This window comes from Lepidochelys olivacea (assembly GCF_965140295.1).
Source record: "Lepidochelys olivacea isolate rLepOli2 genome assembly, chromosome: 2".
NCBI classification, from domain to species: Eukaryota; Metazoa; Chordata; order Testudines; family Cheloniidae; genus Lepidochelys; species Lepidochelys olivacea.
This window is the reverse complement of record NC_140412.1, coordinates 12,454,079-12,471,856: the sequence shown is the minus strand read 5'-3', so window position 1 is coordinate 12,471,856 and position 17,778 is coordinate 12,454,079. Positions and strand designations below refer to the sequence as shown.

At 41.7% G+C, this 17,778-nt stretch overlaps 1 protein-coding gene across 1 annotated transcript in view; it reads right to left on the bottom strand.

Annotated features, from left to right (window-relative positions):
* Positions 1-17,778, bottom strand: part of FAM135B (family with sequence similarity 135 member B) — a 318,140-nt gene that overhangs the window by 23,342 nt on the left and 277,020 nt on the right. Inside the window, exons 8-11 of the mRNA XM_084621351.1 lie at positions 10,503-10,656; positions 7,352-7,401; positions 4,172-4,327; positions 1,127-1,200 (exon numbers count right to left, since the gene is read on the bottom strand). Coding sequence (XP_084477477.1) covers positions 1,127-1,200; positions 4,172-4,327; positions 7,352-7,401; positions 10,503-10,656 — 434 coding nt within the window. The remainder of the gene's footprint in view (positions 1-1,126; positions 1,201-4,171; positions 4,328-7,351; positions 7,402-10,502; positions 10,657-17,778) is intronic.

Below are 17,778 nucleotides of genomic sequence, written 5' to 3'. Positions count from 1 at the left end.
AATCTAAGTTGTTCCTGCTGTACAATAACATTAGCCCAGAGCATCTGCTTTTTGACTCACTTGATTAATGAAAATAATTACCCCCTGCTCCATCACTAACATCCCTGATCATGTTTGCGAGCAGGTATTTCCTCCTCTCAGCCTGGTTTTCTGCAGAATAAGCCTGGCCCTCCCTTAACATTTCCCCAGACAGTGCCTAGTTTCCTCATCTTTTATTATTTTTGTTGCTTTCTGCTAAACTCGCCTCTAAATGAGCTAAGAAGGGTAATCCTGCCTGCAGTCAACTCCATGTAACCCAGCTGAAGGCAGCAGGGTTGTTCAGGTGTAACCGAGGGCAGAATTTGGCTCTAAGTATTTTTAAAATCATGGGGGGGGGGTCCCAATTCTATTCCCCAGTTGCGGCCTAAGCAGAAGCGGCAAGCAGAGGGAAGTAATTACCTTGCTTGTTATCCATAACACACTTCTTTGAATTCAGCCCAGTACCAGATTTATTTTCTCTGACAGCCTTCCATTGCTAATTCTCCTGCAATTCATCATCCACTCTGAGCCTCACTATTACCAGCACCCACCCGGCATTCTGCCCATTCTGATCCGTCAGCTCATGTTCAAGGCTTTGTGTTAACCACTGATGGATGCTTCACGGCACCGTTCTGTCTGCCTTCCCGGATCCTCCCAGCGCTACCATGGCTCCACCCAAGAGAGTTTCACCCACTTGGGGAGAGTGGGGAGGAGAAAAGAGTTTTTAGGACCATTTGGCACTTGCTGCCGCCTCAGTGTGGGATTTCAGCCATAGTCTCCATCATGCTTTAGACCACAAGCCTTAAAAAAACCCACCTGCCTATCACAGGTGTGTGAAGTTTACAACCCTCTGGGGCCTGATCTGGATTGTGCATTGTGTAATTTTTTTACTGTGACTTCAGTGGATTTACACTGCAGTGAGGTTAAAATAGACCCAATGCCTTCTGTATGGAGTACAAATGCCCACTGAAGATCAAGGAGGAAAGGCATGGATTTGCATCGGAAAGGATAATGTGGCGGCATGGGGTCTGGACCACAAGAAGTTTTAAGAGACTACTTGCTTGCGGGGCCCAAGTGCCAGGGATGAGAGGTGAAAGGAATTACTTACAGGCTTTCCTGAAAGGTCAGCACAGCTAGCTTTTGGTGCTCAGCATAAAAGAATGCTTCTGAGAATCTTCTTACCTGGGTATGAAACACAAAGATCACACATTAAAGCCTTTTAAAGATACCGAGAGCATGCAAGCCAGCTCCAGCTGCTTTGCACCACTCTGGTGACACAAGGAAGCTAGGCACCCTGGTTGCTCCACCAATTCAGCTGGGTTTCTGCTTTGTTTTTCTGGGTGAATATGGCCTGAGATGTTCAAAGCCTCTGAGGATTGAAGACACGGCCCTTGGAAATATTTTGGAATCTGTTCCAATGTATCTGCTGTGTCTTTGTTTAGAAGCAGTGCATCTGTTGAATTTAACAGTTCTCTCTGCAGCTTTAAAACTAGGGTCGCTAATTCCCTTCCCCAGCAGCGGAAATGGCAATAGCGCAGTTACTAAATGAGGAAAGCCAATAATCAATGGTATCTTCTGCACAAAGATATACAGTAACTCCCATTCTTACACATGAACTCAGAGGGGAATAAAACCTACATTATCAGAAACACATACATGCATGGCATGATATCTGCAAATTAAAGTTTTCCAAATTTTTGCATGGACGTTAGAGAGAACAGTAAAGCAATGGACAAATGATTGCGAAATAGCTGCAGGTTTGAAATGATTTGCAGAGCACTTAGTATGAAAAAATACACTCCTAAAGAACTTGGTATTACGATCTGCTCAGAAATAGGCTTTGAATTTCTATGCACTCCAACAAGATACATAATCAAATCAATTAATCTGTTAAGACTCTAGTCCTTATGTTACTACTGTTATTTGTAAAATACAGCATTGTAGAATGGCAGCAGAAAGCATATAAACAAAGTTACAATATCTCCCTAAACCTCCAAGCTGTGTTCTGACAAATGGCCTTTCTAAAATAATAGATAAGCATTGCCTGAACAAGGCTGTTTAACAATAATAATACCTTATGTCTGAGGCTCTCAAACTGCTTCATGTAGCCAGGTAAGCAAGACTGCCCACATTTTAAAGAAAACTGAGCACGTACAGGTCAAGTAACATGACAAAGAACCCCAGTTCCCTGCTCTAGGCATTAGACGACGCTGCTTTTTTAGCGTAGGTGCTATGCTGAAGGTACCTTCTGCTTCCTATACATTTCCCTCTGAAGGAGTTAGATAATAAAAAGAAAAGGAGGACTTGTGGCACCTTAGAGACTAACCAATTTATTTGAGCATAAGCTCACGAAAGCTTATGCTCAAATAAATTGGTTAGTCTCTAAGGTGCCACAAGTACTCCTTTTCTTTTTGCGAATACAGACTAATACGGCTGCTACTCTGAAACCTTAGATAATAAAGGAAGTCCTGATCTGAAGCACTGCATTTCAGCACGTGCTTCCCTAAGCAGGCAAGTCGTCCCACTGACGTCAATGTTAAAGTTAAGCACATGCTTACGTGGGGCTTTAGTGCATTCAGCATAATCAGATAGGCAGCAGCCAAATGGTCATCTGTGCGCGCGTGCATGTCTATGAGAATGTGTGTGTGATACTAAGGAGCAGGAAAGTACTGGCTGCTTATGTATAATGAGACAACAAAAGGAACAGAACTATATTTCCAGTGGCAGCTGTGTTAAGGGAGCTACGAAGGATAGATTTTTCAATTATTTGACCCTGTGATGGCTCTGTTTTTTCAGAGGAATTTACATGTTTTGTGACAATCCAGGTGCCATGGGAAATCAAACCTTTACCACAACAGACTAATTTGGTATTTTGATACTTAAAATGTACTCATTTTTCTGTATAGTACCAGTGTTCTATAAAGGCCAGGTCTTCTTTTCCATTGTGGCTAAGGTTTTCCAAATTTCAGGCCCACAATATCCGGGATCTACCCAAAAGCCAGGACACTGATAAGGCAGCAAAGGATGGTCAGAGGTACAGTCCTGAAATGCAGCTCTTGTATAGGACAGTAGCCTGTTTGTAATCCATGTCACTAAGGCCTCAAATTCAAATCCACACCAAGACCCTGACCCAGCAAGGTAAATGGGAGGACCTCTGTGCTCACACAGAGCCCTGCTGAAGTCTAAGCTCTGGTCTACACTGGCGGGGAGTGGGATCCATCAAAGTTAAGCAACTTCCGCTACACAAATAATGTAGCTGAAGTCGACGTACGTAGATCGACTTACCGTGGTGTCTTCACTACGGTGAGTCGACTGCTGCCACTCCCCCGTCAACTCTGCCTGCGCCTCTCACGGCGGAGGAGTACCGGAGTCGACAGGAGAGCACTCGGGGGTCGATTTATCGTGTCTAAACCAGACGCGATAAATTGATTCCTGCTGGACCGATTGCTGCCCGCCAATCCAGCGGGTAGTGAAGACATACCCTAAGAGACATGGATCTTCCCAGGCAGAACTTATAGTATTGGGGCTAAAATATGGAGCTAATTCAGTTTGCAAACTGCTCAAAGAAAGGACCTTTCTTTTGTACTTGTCTGAGAAGTTCTGGTGCTATTGTAACAACAACTTATTAGTGATTATTATTAACAGGCACCACCAAGGAATGCAGTTTGTACCAAGAGTCTATGAGGTTGTTGAAACAAAATTATAAAAGCAGACCCTAGTTTCCCTGTTTCATCATCTCTTGCAGATTGTGGAGATCTTCCTATATCTCTCAGAGCCATGCATTCCAGGCTCCAACATGCCTTCCTCTTAGCATAATGGTATCCAGCTGGAAAACCTGGCTACCACTGCAAGGTGAGGACAAGACAGGTTACAAGGTCACCACTTGCTCCTATTTGTTTAACTAAGAGCTAGGATTTTATAGTTGAAGGAATTATTTCAGAACTGCTATTTGATAGGCATAAAATTCCCACGTGTGCAGTGAGCCAACACAATGACTTAGGCATCACTTAAGTGGTAGGTAGGCTTTGGACTGGTTCTCTGTGTGGGGATTAATTTCACACAGTGACTCTAATTAAGGCACACTCTGGATGCATCTTTGATCTCTTCCTATCAGGTCGGTATCGCCATTGCTGAATGAATTGCTTAGCATTACCCTTAGTGTGTGATGCTCCTGAGTAAGATAGGCTGTGACTTCTGGATGGAGTGTCACTGTCTCCAGGAACTGGGTCCACAGTGCCAAAAGGTGGGAGCAAAGCCATGCTACGTCCTTGCTTATCTGCTCTGCTATCTTCTCTGGATTGTTCAACATCTGGAGGGGGGGAAAGATGTTTGGAGGTTAGATCAATGGAATTAATTAGGACATTAAATTAAGTCCCCTTAAAAAAAAAAAAAAGAATGATCCTTGAATCAGAACTGGGCTGGTGCTGTTTTCCTATCAATTATTTTATCCGAGATCAGGCAGTTACTACAGAATTATTTTAGCACATGTATTTTAGCACAAATTAAGATGGAGACATAAGGGAAGAGTGGGGAGTGAGCACAGCCTTAGCCAATATTTTTCATTGCAGGTAAAAAGTAAATGAATGCAGCCAATTGGTTGTTGGTTCCAAAATATCCACTAGATGGTGCTGCTTACTCTGGAATACGAAATGATGCTCCCTCTTCTGTAGACTTGGTGATGCCTTTTGATTAGAGCAACATCTCTTTCACACACTAGCTTGGTGACTTTTTTTATTAAGTCTAATTTCCAGTATAGTAGGAAAAAACATTCCAAAATTCCTTCACACAACAAAAAAAATAGGGGTCACCTAATGAAATTCATAGGCAGCTGTTAAAAACAAACAAAAGAAAGTACTTCTTCACACAATGAACAGTCAACCTGTGGAACTCATTGCCGGGGGATGTTGTGCAAGCCAAAAGTATAACTGGGCTAAAAAAAGAATTAGATAAGTTGATGGAGGATAGATCCATCATTGGCTATTAGCCACGATGGTCAGAGATGGAGCCCCACTCTCGAGGTGTCCCTAAATCTCCAACTGCCAGAAGCATCGGGCACTGACACAGTCAGAAACAGGATACTGAGCGAGATGGACCTTGGCCTTAGCCAACATGGCCATTCTCATGTTCTTCAGTGTATTTTCTCCTTTCGCTACTACGCTTGAACAAGAGTGAGAAATAGATACAAGGCTATAGAGTTCTCTTTTATAATTCTACTGGTATTTCTGCACCCCAACCTCTATAGCATATAGTAGCAGTAGAAGCCACAGACAGTAATTATGTTTTACGGTGAATGCGTTAGTACAGCCCTACTACAATGGGGCCCTAGGGAATACAAATTAATAACAACAATAGTAATAATAACACGTTATCTCTTAACAAAACTAAACAAAACAAGCCAACAAAAGATCTCTTTGCCAGCTACAGTCCCTTTTCACCATAGCGCCACAATGAATCCTGAGTTCCTGCTTGATTTTTACCCAGTCCTTACGCAGGCAAACTCCCAAGGCTAGGAGCACTGAAATCTAAATCACGATTAAAAGTAATCCTTGTGTTCATACGTATGTGTGTGTAACTGTGGGTATCCTGATTGTCCTTACACTGCCCTCACTGCTGTATTCCTGATTCTGCAATCTGTGCCATGTGGGCAACCTCCTGTACAATTCAAATAGGGAAATCAAAGGGGCCTATGGGGTGGTGCTCTTTGCAGGATCAGGGCCTTATTTTGTACAACTGGTCCCCCTTGCTTAGAAGAAGAAATAACTTGCCCTGTCAGCAATGCTGTTTACTTTTAATTTTAAACATTAGCAACTAAGTTATTACATAAATTGTAAATGAAGGCCTGGAGAGCAAGCTTCAAAGGAGAAGCTGCATTAACACCCAGGGTTATTAAATAGCATGATGGTTATTTTTTCAGCTCATTGACTCTTAACCTTTTTAGCAGGCTTGAGATAACTGGAAAGGTCAGTGTCAAGCTCTAATTGTGATGTTCTTGCTGTATAATAACAGTGGGTCACACAAAATGAGAAGTGTCAGAGAAATCCTGAGAGGTAGCCATTCCACTTTGTTTTAGGTACTCAGCACTTCTCAGGATTCAGCCCATGAGTAGGGCTGAGAAGGACCCTTGAATTCCAAGTCCCCCGCAATTCATCTGAATTCTGCAATATTCATTCATTCATTTGGGACTTCCAGAGGAGCCCAGGAAAGTCTGGAATCCACCGTATTATTGCCCAACATTAACAAAATCAGGAGTCATTGCCGAAATCATACCATTGCCTTAAAAATCAGAAGATTTTTAAAAATAACAATAAATTTTGGGGTTCTTTTATTTGGCTTCTCGTTTATGAACCTTCAGGGTGAACTTGGGTCATATTTTAAAACTTTTCTCTGAAACCAGGAGGGTTAGCCTCACATCACAGACCATTACATCTCACTCAGTTACCCCTTCCTTGAGCCCAATAACTTGTGTTTGGCTAAAGCACAGCTTCTAAAAATACATCCGGTCTTGACCTGACATCAAGAGATGGATAATCTACTACTTCCCTTGATAGTTTGTTCCAAAGGTTAATCACTCTCACAGTAAAAAAATAAAATAGTATGCCTCGCTGCGAATTGGAATTTGTCCGGTTTTGGCTTCCACCCATTGCTTCCTGTTAGGCCTTTCTCCACAACATTAAAGAGACCTTTAGCACTCAGCATTTTCTCCCCAGGAAGGAATTTATATATTGTAATCAAAGTCAGGCCTCAATCTTCTTGTTGAGAAACTAAACAGATTGAGCGTTATGTCTCTCATTAGACGGCATTTTTTTTCCAGCTCTTGAATAATGTTTATGGCTCTTTCCTGCACCGTCTCTCGTTTTTCAACATTCTTTCCAAAATGTGGACACCAGAACTGCGTCAGTAGTCCAGTATTGGTCTCACCAATGCTGTAATCAGAGAGGTAAAATCACCTCCTTACACCAACTCACTGCTTCCCTGTTTATACGCCTGTTTAACTTTAGGCACCCATGTTTGACCATTTGGTCCTATATACCTTGCACTCAATCAGCAGTAGCATATATTATAACCCAGGAGACGGTAGCAACCAGCCCCATGCTCAGTCCATTTAACTAAGCTGATCTCTGGGGCTGTTCCTAGGGATGAAGGTGTCAGCCCTTTTTAATACAGTCCAGCCAGTGATTTGATGGCAATGAAGGAGGCCCCAGATGCATTTGCAATCATAGTGCAAGAAACGTTTGTTTGACTGGTTGCTGACACTGAACTTGCTTTCCCCAAGTGAGTTGGCTCAGTGAGTCTGGAAACTGTGTGAACGTATTCATTCTGCTAAAGACAATACCTGCAGCTCTGTACAAAGTTGAGATAGCGTATCTTCCACAGCTAGCTCCGCTGGGGGCACAAAAAGAAAAACCACGTTTGAGAAAAGCAGAAGTGACACATTAACTCATTCAACCCTCTATGCTCCACCCTCCACAGGCAAGAGTCTCCTTGGCTCTACACCCAAGATCTCTGCTCAAAAGCCCCTCTCTTTCCTTAATGGTCAAATCCTGCTCACTTTACTCCAGCACCTACCCGCGGTGAAGTTCAATGGGACACTTGCCTCAAATCAGCGTGCAGGATTTGGCTCTTCCTATATGGGACTCCCAGTGGTGTAAGCAGCAGCTTGATCCAGAAAGGGAGCAGGCACCTACAAAATGCCCGACCCCCTTTCCAGCAAGCAGCTGTGTTAGGGCTCGTGCTGGAGCACCCCAAACTTCCACTGCGGTCAGATTATTGGCAGTGCTCAGCGCTGCACCAGAGGCACCCAGCACCTTGCAGGATTACACCCTTTACTTACTTTATAATGCAAGGTAACACAGTAACAAAATGCAAGCTGCTAAGTGCCCTGGCAAAAGCCTTCCAGGGCAGCAAATGCTTCAGCCAATTGCCCTATACTTTCTTTCTTCCCCAATATCTGAGCAATGAGGCAAGCCAGGCTTGTAAGTCTTTATGCAGCTCTGGGTCTGAAATCTGTCAGCTCTTTGGGGCAGGGACTGTACCTTCCTCTGTGTTCGGAAAGCCCTTGGTACCTATTGGGCCCTGCCACAGTGTCAGTAATAAATCTTATATTTGGAACATGTGCATTCGTTTCCTTTTCTGCATCTATGCTCAGTGGTCCCAACCAAAATGTTTGCTTTTGGGCCTTAGTGTAGACCTAGCTTTTATAGCTTGCAACCGTCAAGTTAGACGGCCCCAGGGAAATCCCGTGCTGCAGTTATGCCCCACCAAGTGTGGATCATAGAGACATTCTGCAAAACTTCATAAAAACGGGAGATCTGAAACAAAACCTCAGGAAGTTTGGCTTGCGGAATTTGCAGGGAGGAGCGATCACTAATAATAACGAGTATAGAGCACATGGCCACAAGGGAAGACTATACAAAAACGCCTCCTATTTAAATGTGCAGAGTAACCATGAAGGGACAAATTGACACCAGGGTGTCTAACTACAATTTCGCCTATTCATAGGCGAAACACTGGGGGCATGAACACACATATCCACACCTCATCTTTTAATGTTCTGGTTCATGCTTCAGTCCGGACTCACGCATTTGCACTCTTGGTTTCTCAGGCTTGCTCCAGATCTAAAATGTAGGCTGACATAGCTAAGCTGGTCTGGGGAGTGAAAAATCCACCCCTTAACCAATGCTGCTATGCTGACCTAACTCCCAGTGTAGACACAGACAAATCAATGGAAGAACACTTCTGTTGACATAGCTACTGTCAGCTGGAGAGGTGTTGATCCTACGCCAATGGAAAAACCCCTTCCTTCAGTGGAGGCTGTGTCTACACTAGGGCGCTGTGCTGGCATAGCTAAGGCAATGTAGCTGGTATAGTCCCTGTAGTATATACCCTTAACATGGAAACTGGATCATTACATTTTGTATGTATAGACCATGGGCCTAATCAACGCCCACTGAAGTCAATGAAAAGACTCTCAGTGACTGTAACAGGCTTTTGATCAGGCCCCAAGTCCTGAATCTGCAATCAGATATTTTAGACTTGTAAATGAGAATGGAGGATTTCATTCATAAGTGGCTAAACTGTTATATTTGCATATACTGAATCTACATGTATAGCAAGAGTGTGTGCAAATGAAATGCGTATTTATGCATCATAAACTGTCTGAAAATCTGGCCCATGGGACGCAGAAATGTAACCTGTATGTGTTTTGGTTTTTTTTATATGTGTGATAGATGAAACACACAAGAAGCAATACCACCTTGAACCTTTCAACTTCCAAACCTGCCAACGTGTGATACAAATAACCTCTACATGTGACCAATAACCAAAATGCATGACACCTATGTTTTGTTGTCATGCTGTAATTGACAGGTTATAATAACTTTTAAGTACCAGATCTATTTTTAAGGATGTTTTCTCACTGTGTGAATGAAATAAACCAGATTTTTTAATTGGAGCAGGTTATTTGAGGGAGGGGAACATGCGGCTCATAACAGTGAATGCAGCAGGACAGGGAGGTGGAACCAGCCCCAGTGTGGGACTTGCAGCACAATGCTTTATAGCTGACTGCTCCGATAGTACCTACAAAATCCATATGGAAGACATTCTCCCTCTCTTTTTTTTTAAGCCATTGGTCAATGGAATGGGGCATGTCTCCCCCATCAGCTCTGCAATCCTAATATTGCCAGCTAATACCTTTTCAAAATATATACACATGAAAGTGCCAGCCATACTTCCTATATCCAAAGAAACAGGTTGGAAAACAGAGGCTGGCTTGCGGAGTTCTTCATTTCTAATTAACTTCTCGGTACCACTGCAAGCATGAGAGAGCACAAATTCATGAATGCAGGCCTGCAACCCTACAAGAGTGCTAGGCCTTGAAGGTTTGGACCCAGTATCCTTACTAGTGCCTTATAAGGTCTACAAAGCCATAGTGGCTTCTGCTTCAGGGGGAGAATCTATTAAACTGCTGAATTAGGGAGAAAAGCAGAATATGCTTTAAAGAGCATGTGGTAATTATGTTATTATCAAGGCGCCTGTGGTAAAAAGCAATACATTCTAAAGCAGAAATTGGAGACTATGTTCTAATACAATTTACCCTAAATTGAGTTTTCCCCCCTTAATTTGAAAAACATTTGCTCATCAGGCTGTTGGTTCCTAAAGTTCTCCAACGCCTGATAGGGAGCTCAAGGCTTTGAAAGGCAACCAATTCCAGATACCATTCAAGGAAACTATTTTTGGATATTTATAATAACTTATTCTTTCTAAACACTAATGCGATCTTCAGCTAGTATAAACTGATTGCAGTAAAGCGATGTTGATTTACATCAGCCCTGGCTCATGATTACCCTAAAATAAAAACCAAAAATAAAATCAGGGAAAAAAAAAACCCTAAAATCCTACAACCAACTGGAAAACTTAGTTACTACAAGGTATGTTTAAAATGAGACCAGTCAACACTAAGAGATGTAAAATGTCTGTTCTCTTACCTAACTTCAGTTGTGGCAAATCTGGAATCTCTTTCATTATGACTGTGTAGTACACATGAAGCCCTCTGTATGCATTCAAGAGCAGCAGACACAGGTCCTTATGCCATTTGTATGCATGCTGCATGCAGTTTTCAGAAGGGACATAAAAGCTACCCTGGATAAGGAAACAGAAGAAAAAAAATGCAAATTAAAATTTATGCTCTTCTTTTGTGCTGGAGGTTTTAAAAATGTGAGTGTGAGATGCCCCATAATCTTGCATCCTTTAAATCACATTTCAATCTTTACTTCCACTTGTCATCAGTTTCCAAAGAACCACACACTTCGTGCCACAAAAGAAGATGTTCAGAGCATGATTCCAACTGGTCCTTTCCTCAGGCATTAGCTCCTTTTCTACATCAGAAGCAGGAAGCCTGAGTGTGGGTCTGTCACATGAGGATGCAATCGGACAGAAGAAAGTATGTTTAAACCCAGAAGTCTCCAAAACCTTTTGTGAAAAAGGAATAGCATTTTACACCTACCTATAGATGTACGTAGTAGAGCTTGAGCAGGCGTTTGCGATATTGTAACAAAGTCAAAGGGATACCCTCCATTTAAAATCAGAACCTGACTACAAATTTCCTGCCTGCAATTGTTATGAGCACAGCCTAAGATTACTAGAACTGAAAGAAAGAAGATAAAAATGTTTCCCTGATTTTTTCAGTTTGTTTACTTTGTGCATTTGACAGCACTTTGTAGATAGTCAGTTTCACTGTTCGCCCTGTGTGGTGAACTAAGCCCTGATCCTGCCGTTACCTCTGGATTTGATTGCAGAATTGAGGACTGAAGAACTTTCCCCTGTTGTTTGTGTGGGTTTTTTACCCAGAAACCCATGAGAGAAACACTTTAAAGAGGGAATTCAGGAGCAGATGCCCATTATTCAGATCAGCATTGTCCCTTTAAGTTAGAAGGACAGAGACAGAAGGACCAAACCCCTGTACCCAAACTTTCTTGAACACTAGCGAAGTTCAGACACTGATTTGCACAGTGCAGCTGGGCCTTCCTCCTACAGTAAACTGGCTGAACTACACACCACATCATAATTCTCCTGCACTGAATATGGGTAAGTAGAATGGCCCAGAGGTACCTTTTCAACTCCAGCGCTTGATACCGACACAGTGAGGGATTCAGATGTCAAGAAGCATGCCGATCCTGGCTCTGTTTGCACATGTCACACACTGAACTTCCGCACTGTGCAGCTTACTATCCACTTGCTATATTCCCTGCTGACTGCAGCATGCAGGGGACACCACTGAGCAGTCAACTTTTCCTCACAGGCACTGCCTAGCAGTATCTGGGAAAGGACAGCAGTTCTCTGTGCTTAGAACAGGGGACGGTATCTCCGGACTTATCTTCCCACACGTGGCCTGCAAGAGCATGAATGTGGTGGTGTATTTTCCCAGGAGTTAGGTGGGATTTTGTAATGGACACAGGGAAGCAGTTTGTCTTGATGGGTGGGAAGACACTAACATGGGGCTTCTCGCTTAGCTGACACACCACGGACTGAACCTAGGACCTCCGAAGCTACACCCATAAGTCTCCACAGCTTGAGCTAAAGGGACAGGCCCTGTAGCTGGGGGCTGCAACAGACTCACACCCAGTGGGGATCAGACACAAAGGAGAATGCGTAACATACACCGAGCAGTGAATTACAAGGGCATGGAGCGGAAAAATGGTCTTTCTGCAACCTCTTCCCCTCAGTGCGCCCACACAGGGGCAGCCATGATATGGATTCCAGCCCTCCAGCTGTCCCCTGGCAGGTGGATTCCTGCACTTGCACAGACCCCCACTGATTTCAATGTGGCTTAGTATGAGCATAGGGGCTTGCCCATGTGGAGTCAGTCAGGGCCAGGGCTCTTGCCCAACACTTGTATTTCTTGCTGGCAAATTTTAGTCTCCATTAGACACCCTCCGGGGTGTCGCTGAGTTGTGTTTTAAATATTAGCTTTAAATCCTGAAGGTTTGGAAAATCTGAGCACTCCACATTCACAACACAGAATCTGGGGACCTTGAGGAGGTGGAAAGGGGGAATGAATAGAGAAAAGGTGCTGGAGGAGGATAAAAAAGTAGAAGTGGCTTGCTCAACTTTTTAGAGTCAAAAATTATTTTGGCATGTTATTTAGGCAAAACCATTGTGACAAATAAATACTATATTAAATAACAGAAATATCTATTTGTGGTGCATTGTAATTACTCATTCTATATTTGTGATATATTAGATCTTAGTTGCACAATAAGACGACGTTTTAATGGGTCTGTTTGCAGCCTCTCTTGACGTAAAACATCGTGATAATACAAAAATCATAAGAACAGGAAAATGAAACATCAGGTGGGATCACAAATGTGTGAGTTAAATGCAGCGAAAATCTTTATCAATTAACTCTGTTTTAATTACATTCATGTTTGCATAGTTCTCAGATGTTGTTTTCTTTTAAAATCCTAACCTATTTTTCAAACTGATTTCATATGAATGGTTGGAGGCCCTGTGTCAGAGATCAGTTAATGCACCTTAGCTAAGCACAGGTTTTGTGAGAATGGTTCTTGCAAGACCGATGTAGTGCGAACAATGGGGGAGGAGATGCTATTTATAAAAATGTTGCTTTCTGCACAATATATTGGGCAGAATCTAGAGGTCGGTGACAGTCCAGAGCAAGAGCCAGGAGACCTAGTGTGATACCAAACCAGAAAGGATTAAGCAATTAGCAGGCTAAATGACACAAATTTAACCTTTAAAAACATATTAGAAAAGTATATAAATTGTAGTTAGGGCCATTCCTTATAAATAGCTAACAAAGCCATGTTAGATAGACTAGTGCTTTGAAATGTAGACTAGTATTGGTAGCGAAGTAGAAGAAGATAGTGACTGTATTTGTCCATGTTTACCTATATCTTGTCAGAGGTTAACAATGTTACTATATTCTATTGATCCAGAGACCAAAAGGGAATATTAACATTTAGATGAAACTTGGGTGTAATAATATCATTGTCTACATTTCTCTTTGAAGTTTGTAGTAAACTGTCTATGAACTGCTGAAATGGTTAATTGCCTTATGCTGATCAATGCAACTAATTACCTATGTATACACAGGAAACAGAATTGACTTCTAAGCCATAATGTTTATTACCTTTCTTTATCCAATTAATGTCTGCTGCATTAACTACTGTCAAGAGGTTAATGCGGCCTGCCAGAGATCTATAAATGAACTCTAGGGCCCCAATCCTGTATCTCAGATCTACTTAAGCTTGTTCAGGGGAAACTTGAGTCACAAGACTAAAGTCTCCAGCTCCAAGTCTGGATTACCCTGGTATTTCTCATGGAAGAATTTATACAAACTCTGCATATGAACTGCCTATTTGGATTATAACCTATGGAATTGATTCTGAAAGAACTTGTTGCAACTCAGTGGCTCACCATCTGTACTATGAACAGACCTAAGAACTTTATTCCTATCTGTATGTCCCCATTTGCTCAAAGTGTAATGGCTGCTCTAGAATTATAAATACGTCCAATATAAAATTATACCTTAGTCTCTTGGGAAAAGAACCTCTCAACCTTTTCAATTAATTGCTTTGCTTTACTAGTTGTTTTAATCCCCTTGTTATGTAGGCACAAGAAGCTTTTACTGTACCTGTTCCAAATGAACCTGTATTGACTTCTGTTTTCAAAGCTATCACAAGTTGCAGTCTCAGCCCTTTTAGAATCATGGAAATGTAGGGCTGGAAGAGACCATGAGAGGTCATCATGTCCAGCCCCCTGTGCTGAGGCAGGACCAAGTAAACTTAGACGGTCTCTGACAGTTCTTTGTCTAACCTGTTCCTACAAAACCTCCAGTGTCAGGGATTTCCCAATCTCCCTTGTAATTCCAATCTCCCTTGGAAACCTATTCCAATGCTGAACTATACTTACAGTTAGAAAGTTTTTCTAATATCTAACTTAAATCTTCCCATTATTTCTTGTGCTACCTTAAGTGGACATGGAGAACAATTGATCACAGCCCCCTTTATAGCAGCCTTTAACATATTTGAAGACTTACCAAGTCCCCGCTCAGTCTTCTTTTCCCAAGACTAAACAAGCCCAATTGTTTAACCTTTCCACAGAGGTCAGGTTTTCTAAATCCTTTATCATTTTTGTTGTTCTCCTCTGGACTCTCCAATTTGTTCACATCTTTTCCAAAATGTGGTGCCCAGAACTGGACAAAATACTCCAGCTGAGGGCTCAGCAGTATGCAATGGAAAGGGACAATGACCGTCCGGGTCTTACATACAACACTCCTGTTAATACACCCAGAATAATTGTAGCTTTTTTTGCAACCGAATCACATTATTGCCTCATATTCGATTTTTGCTCCACTATAACCCCCGATCCTTTTCAGCAATACTACTGCCTACCCAGTTATTCCCCATGTTGTAGTTGTGTATTTGATTTTATCTTCCAAAGCATGGTACTTTGCACTTGTCTTTATTGAATTCCATCTTGTTGATTTCAGACCAAATAAAAGGGAAAGGTAGATGGGAAGCAAATGGGGAAAAGATGATTTGGGAGAGATGAGAGAAAATGCAGACTCTGCAATTGTTATTTTTTAATTATCTCTTAATTTTCTATGCTATTTGGGGGAGATAAATTTATTCTGGAGGAATGAATCCAGCCCATCCTATTAGTTACCAAATGTTGTTACTTTTTAATGGCTGTTTGGTGGGCTATATGGAATGAGATGCTGACTGTCAGTCAAATTACCAGTGGATTGGATGTGCACATCACCAAAACCCACTACCAGAACCGGTGCTAATTAGCATCCTCAGGCAAGGCCAAAAATTAAATGGATTTGGACTCGGAACTGTCAGCACTAGATTTTAAGGCCAGAAGGGACCATAAAATCATCTTGTCTGAAATCCTGTATAATACTGGCCATGCGTGATGTGCTCCCCAGGTTAGAAATGAGATGTGCTGGATTAGGAGCAAGTGGAGGAATCTTCCTATTTCCTAGATGTTCAGTGGCTAAGGAAAGAATTTCATTATCCAGAAAGGTCAGTCCAGCCCCTCTGTTTACCCAATGTATTTAATAGGAAAGTCATTTAATCTTTCTGTTCCTCAGTTTACTGACATAAATAGACCTGGACAAATACTAGGCAAAAAACAATTAACAAATATTTCACAAGTATTGTGGCTTTGGTACAATTTTACCACAGTCTGTCAACGCAGACTCTTATATTGGTTCATCACTGTGACATCTGACTGCTTCCAGAACCTGAGCATTTGTGACTCAATCCCCAATCTGCAAAACGGGGATAATATCTGAGCTCTTTGGTGTTCACAAATTCACGGAGATTCAAAACTGGTTTGTATGACTTGGTCAAATAGCTGCATGCAGGGTGACTCTATTGAAACCAATGGGATCTTCGCCACTGACATGAATTGGGTAGGATTTCACCCCCTGTGTCTAATATGTATACGCAATTCACCAGTGATTTAGGGTGGCCAAGTTAGGAACAGGGATACTGAATACCAACATCAGATACATTACAAAGAATCCACAATCTGCCTTTATTAATACAGGCAGATTTCTTTTTAGCGCTGCAATTATATTAGCTGCTATGGATGAGAGATCAAATTTAAATTGACCCGTCAAAGAAACATACAAAATGTTCTGCTTCTTGACTTCACCCAGAAGACCACACTAGGCAGCATAAAACAGCAAACTCTACAAAGCCCTGTTGAATGCATTTAAATAAATGACCCATTTAAACCAACAGACCTTCTGTGTGCTGCTGTTTGCAGCCAACCAGTTTCTCCTCTAATTGACCCTATTACTTTGCAAATGTACTTTTCTTTTATAAAAAGGGAAAGTAAAATAATTTTAAAAAACCCAAACACTAATTAAATAAGATTTGTGCCAATTCACTAGTCTAACACAGAGAACAATTTGTAACTATCCACTTCCAATGTAACAAATCCATCTAATATCAAAATACCAAATGGATTTGATGCTTTGCAATATACTGTACTGTGCTTTTATTTGTGTTGTAGTCAAGCAATTTCCCAGTCCATGTTAACTGTATGCAATGTTCAACAACTGCATGAACAGTTGGTAAACTGGACCCTTTATATTTAATTTAATTGAGGACAGCATTACACAACTCATATTCAACTGCTAACAAATTAGTTGTCAAGAGTTTTAACATACTTAAAAGCCATTTTAGATTGAAATCACCATCTTGGCGGCCTTGTTAATTAAATTAGGTTAGGACAGCCAGAAGTAATGGGCATTGCTCATTTCACATCGAGTTCTGGAAATGACCATCCAGCTGCATATGCATGGAACAGAGGAACAAAAATCACACCATCCAGCAATGGAAGAAACCTCTTAGGTCATTGAGTCCATCTCCCTGCCAATGCATATTGCACCCTATTGGACAGTTTCTAGTCTAGTTTCAAATACTCCAAACAATGAGAGTCCATGACTCCTCTTGGGAGCCTGTTTCACAGTCTAAGATCTCACTGTTGGGAGAGGCCCTGTCCTAACAAAACACAAGCTTACATTTAAGCACATTAATATTATTTTATTACAATAGTACCCAAAGACCCCAACCAAGATTAGGGGTCCATTATGCTAGATGTTGTACCAAAACACAGTAAGAGACAGTCCTTGTCATGAAGAGCTTACCAACTAAACAGACAAAATTGACTGCGATGGGAGGGGAAAACACAGACACAGAGAGGTGAAGTGACTTGGCCAAGGTCACAGAGCAGATTAGTGGCAGAAATGGAATAAAATGTAGGGGTAACTTTAGTGGATCTAGGATGATTTACACCAACTAGGTCCAGGCCTCCTGAGTCTCATTCCAGTGGCCTAGTCCACTGGATCATGCAAAGGATCAATGGGACCATTCAGATTCTTATTGTTAAGTACATGCTTAAATGCTTCACTGGTTTGGACTTCAAATCTGCGGGTAGTCCCACTGAAATCAATAGGACTGCTCATTAAGTCAATGTAAATAAGGATGGAAGATTTGGGACATAAATTTTAAATATATATATATATATATATATATATATATATATATATAAATGAGGGTAATACTTATAAAAGCACCTAAGTCCCATTTTCAAAAGTCTCTTAGGCACTAAGGTGATAAAAATCCATGGGATTTAGGCTCCTATGTTACTTTGAAAGCCTCTCCAAACAGATAGCTATAATGTACTGGGAATGCAAAGTAAACATGCAGGGTGGTCTACTTGTTC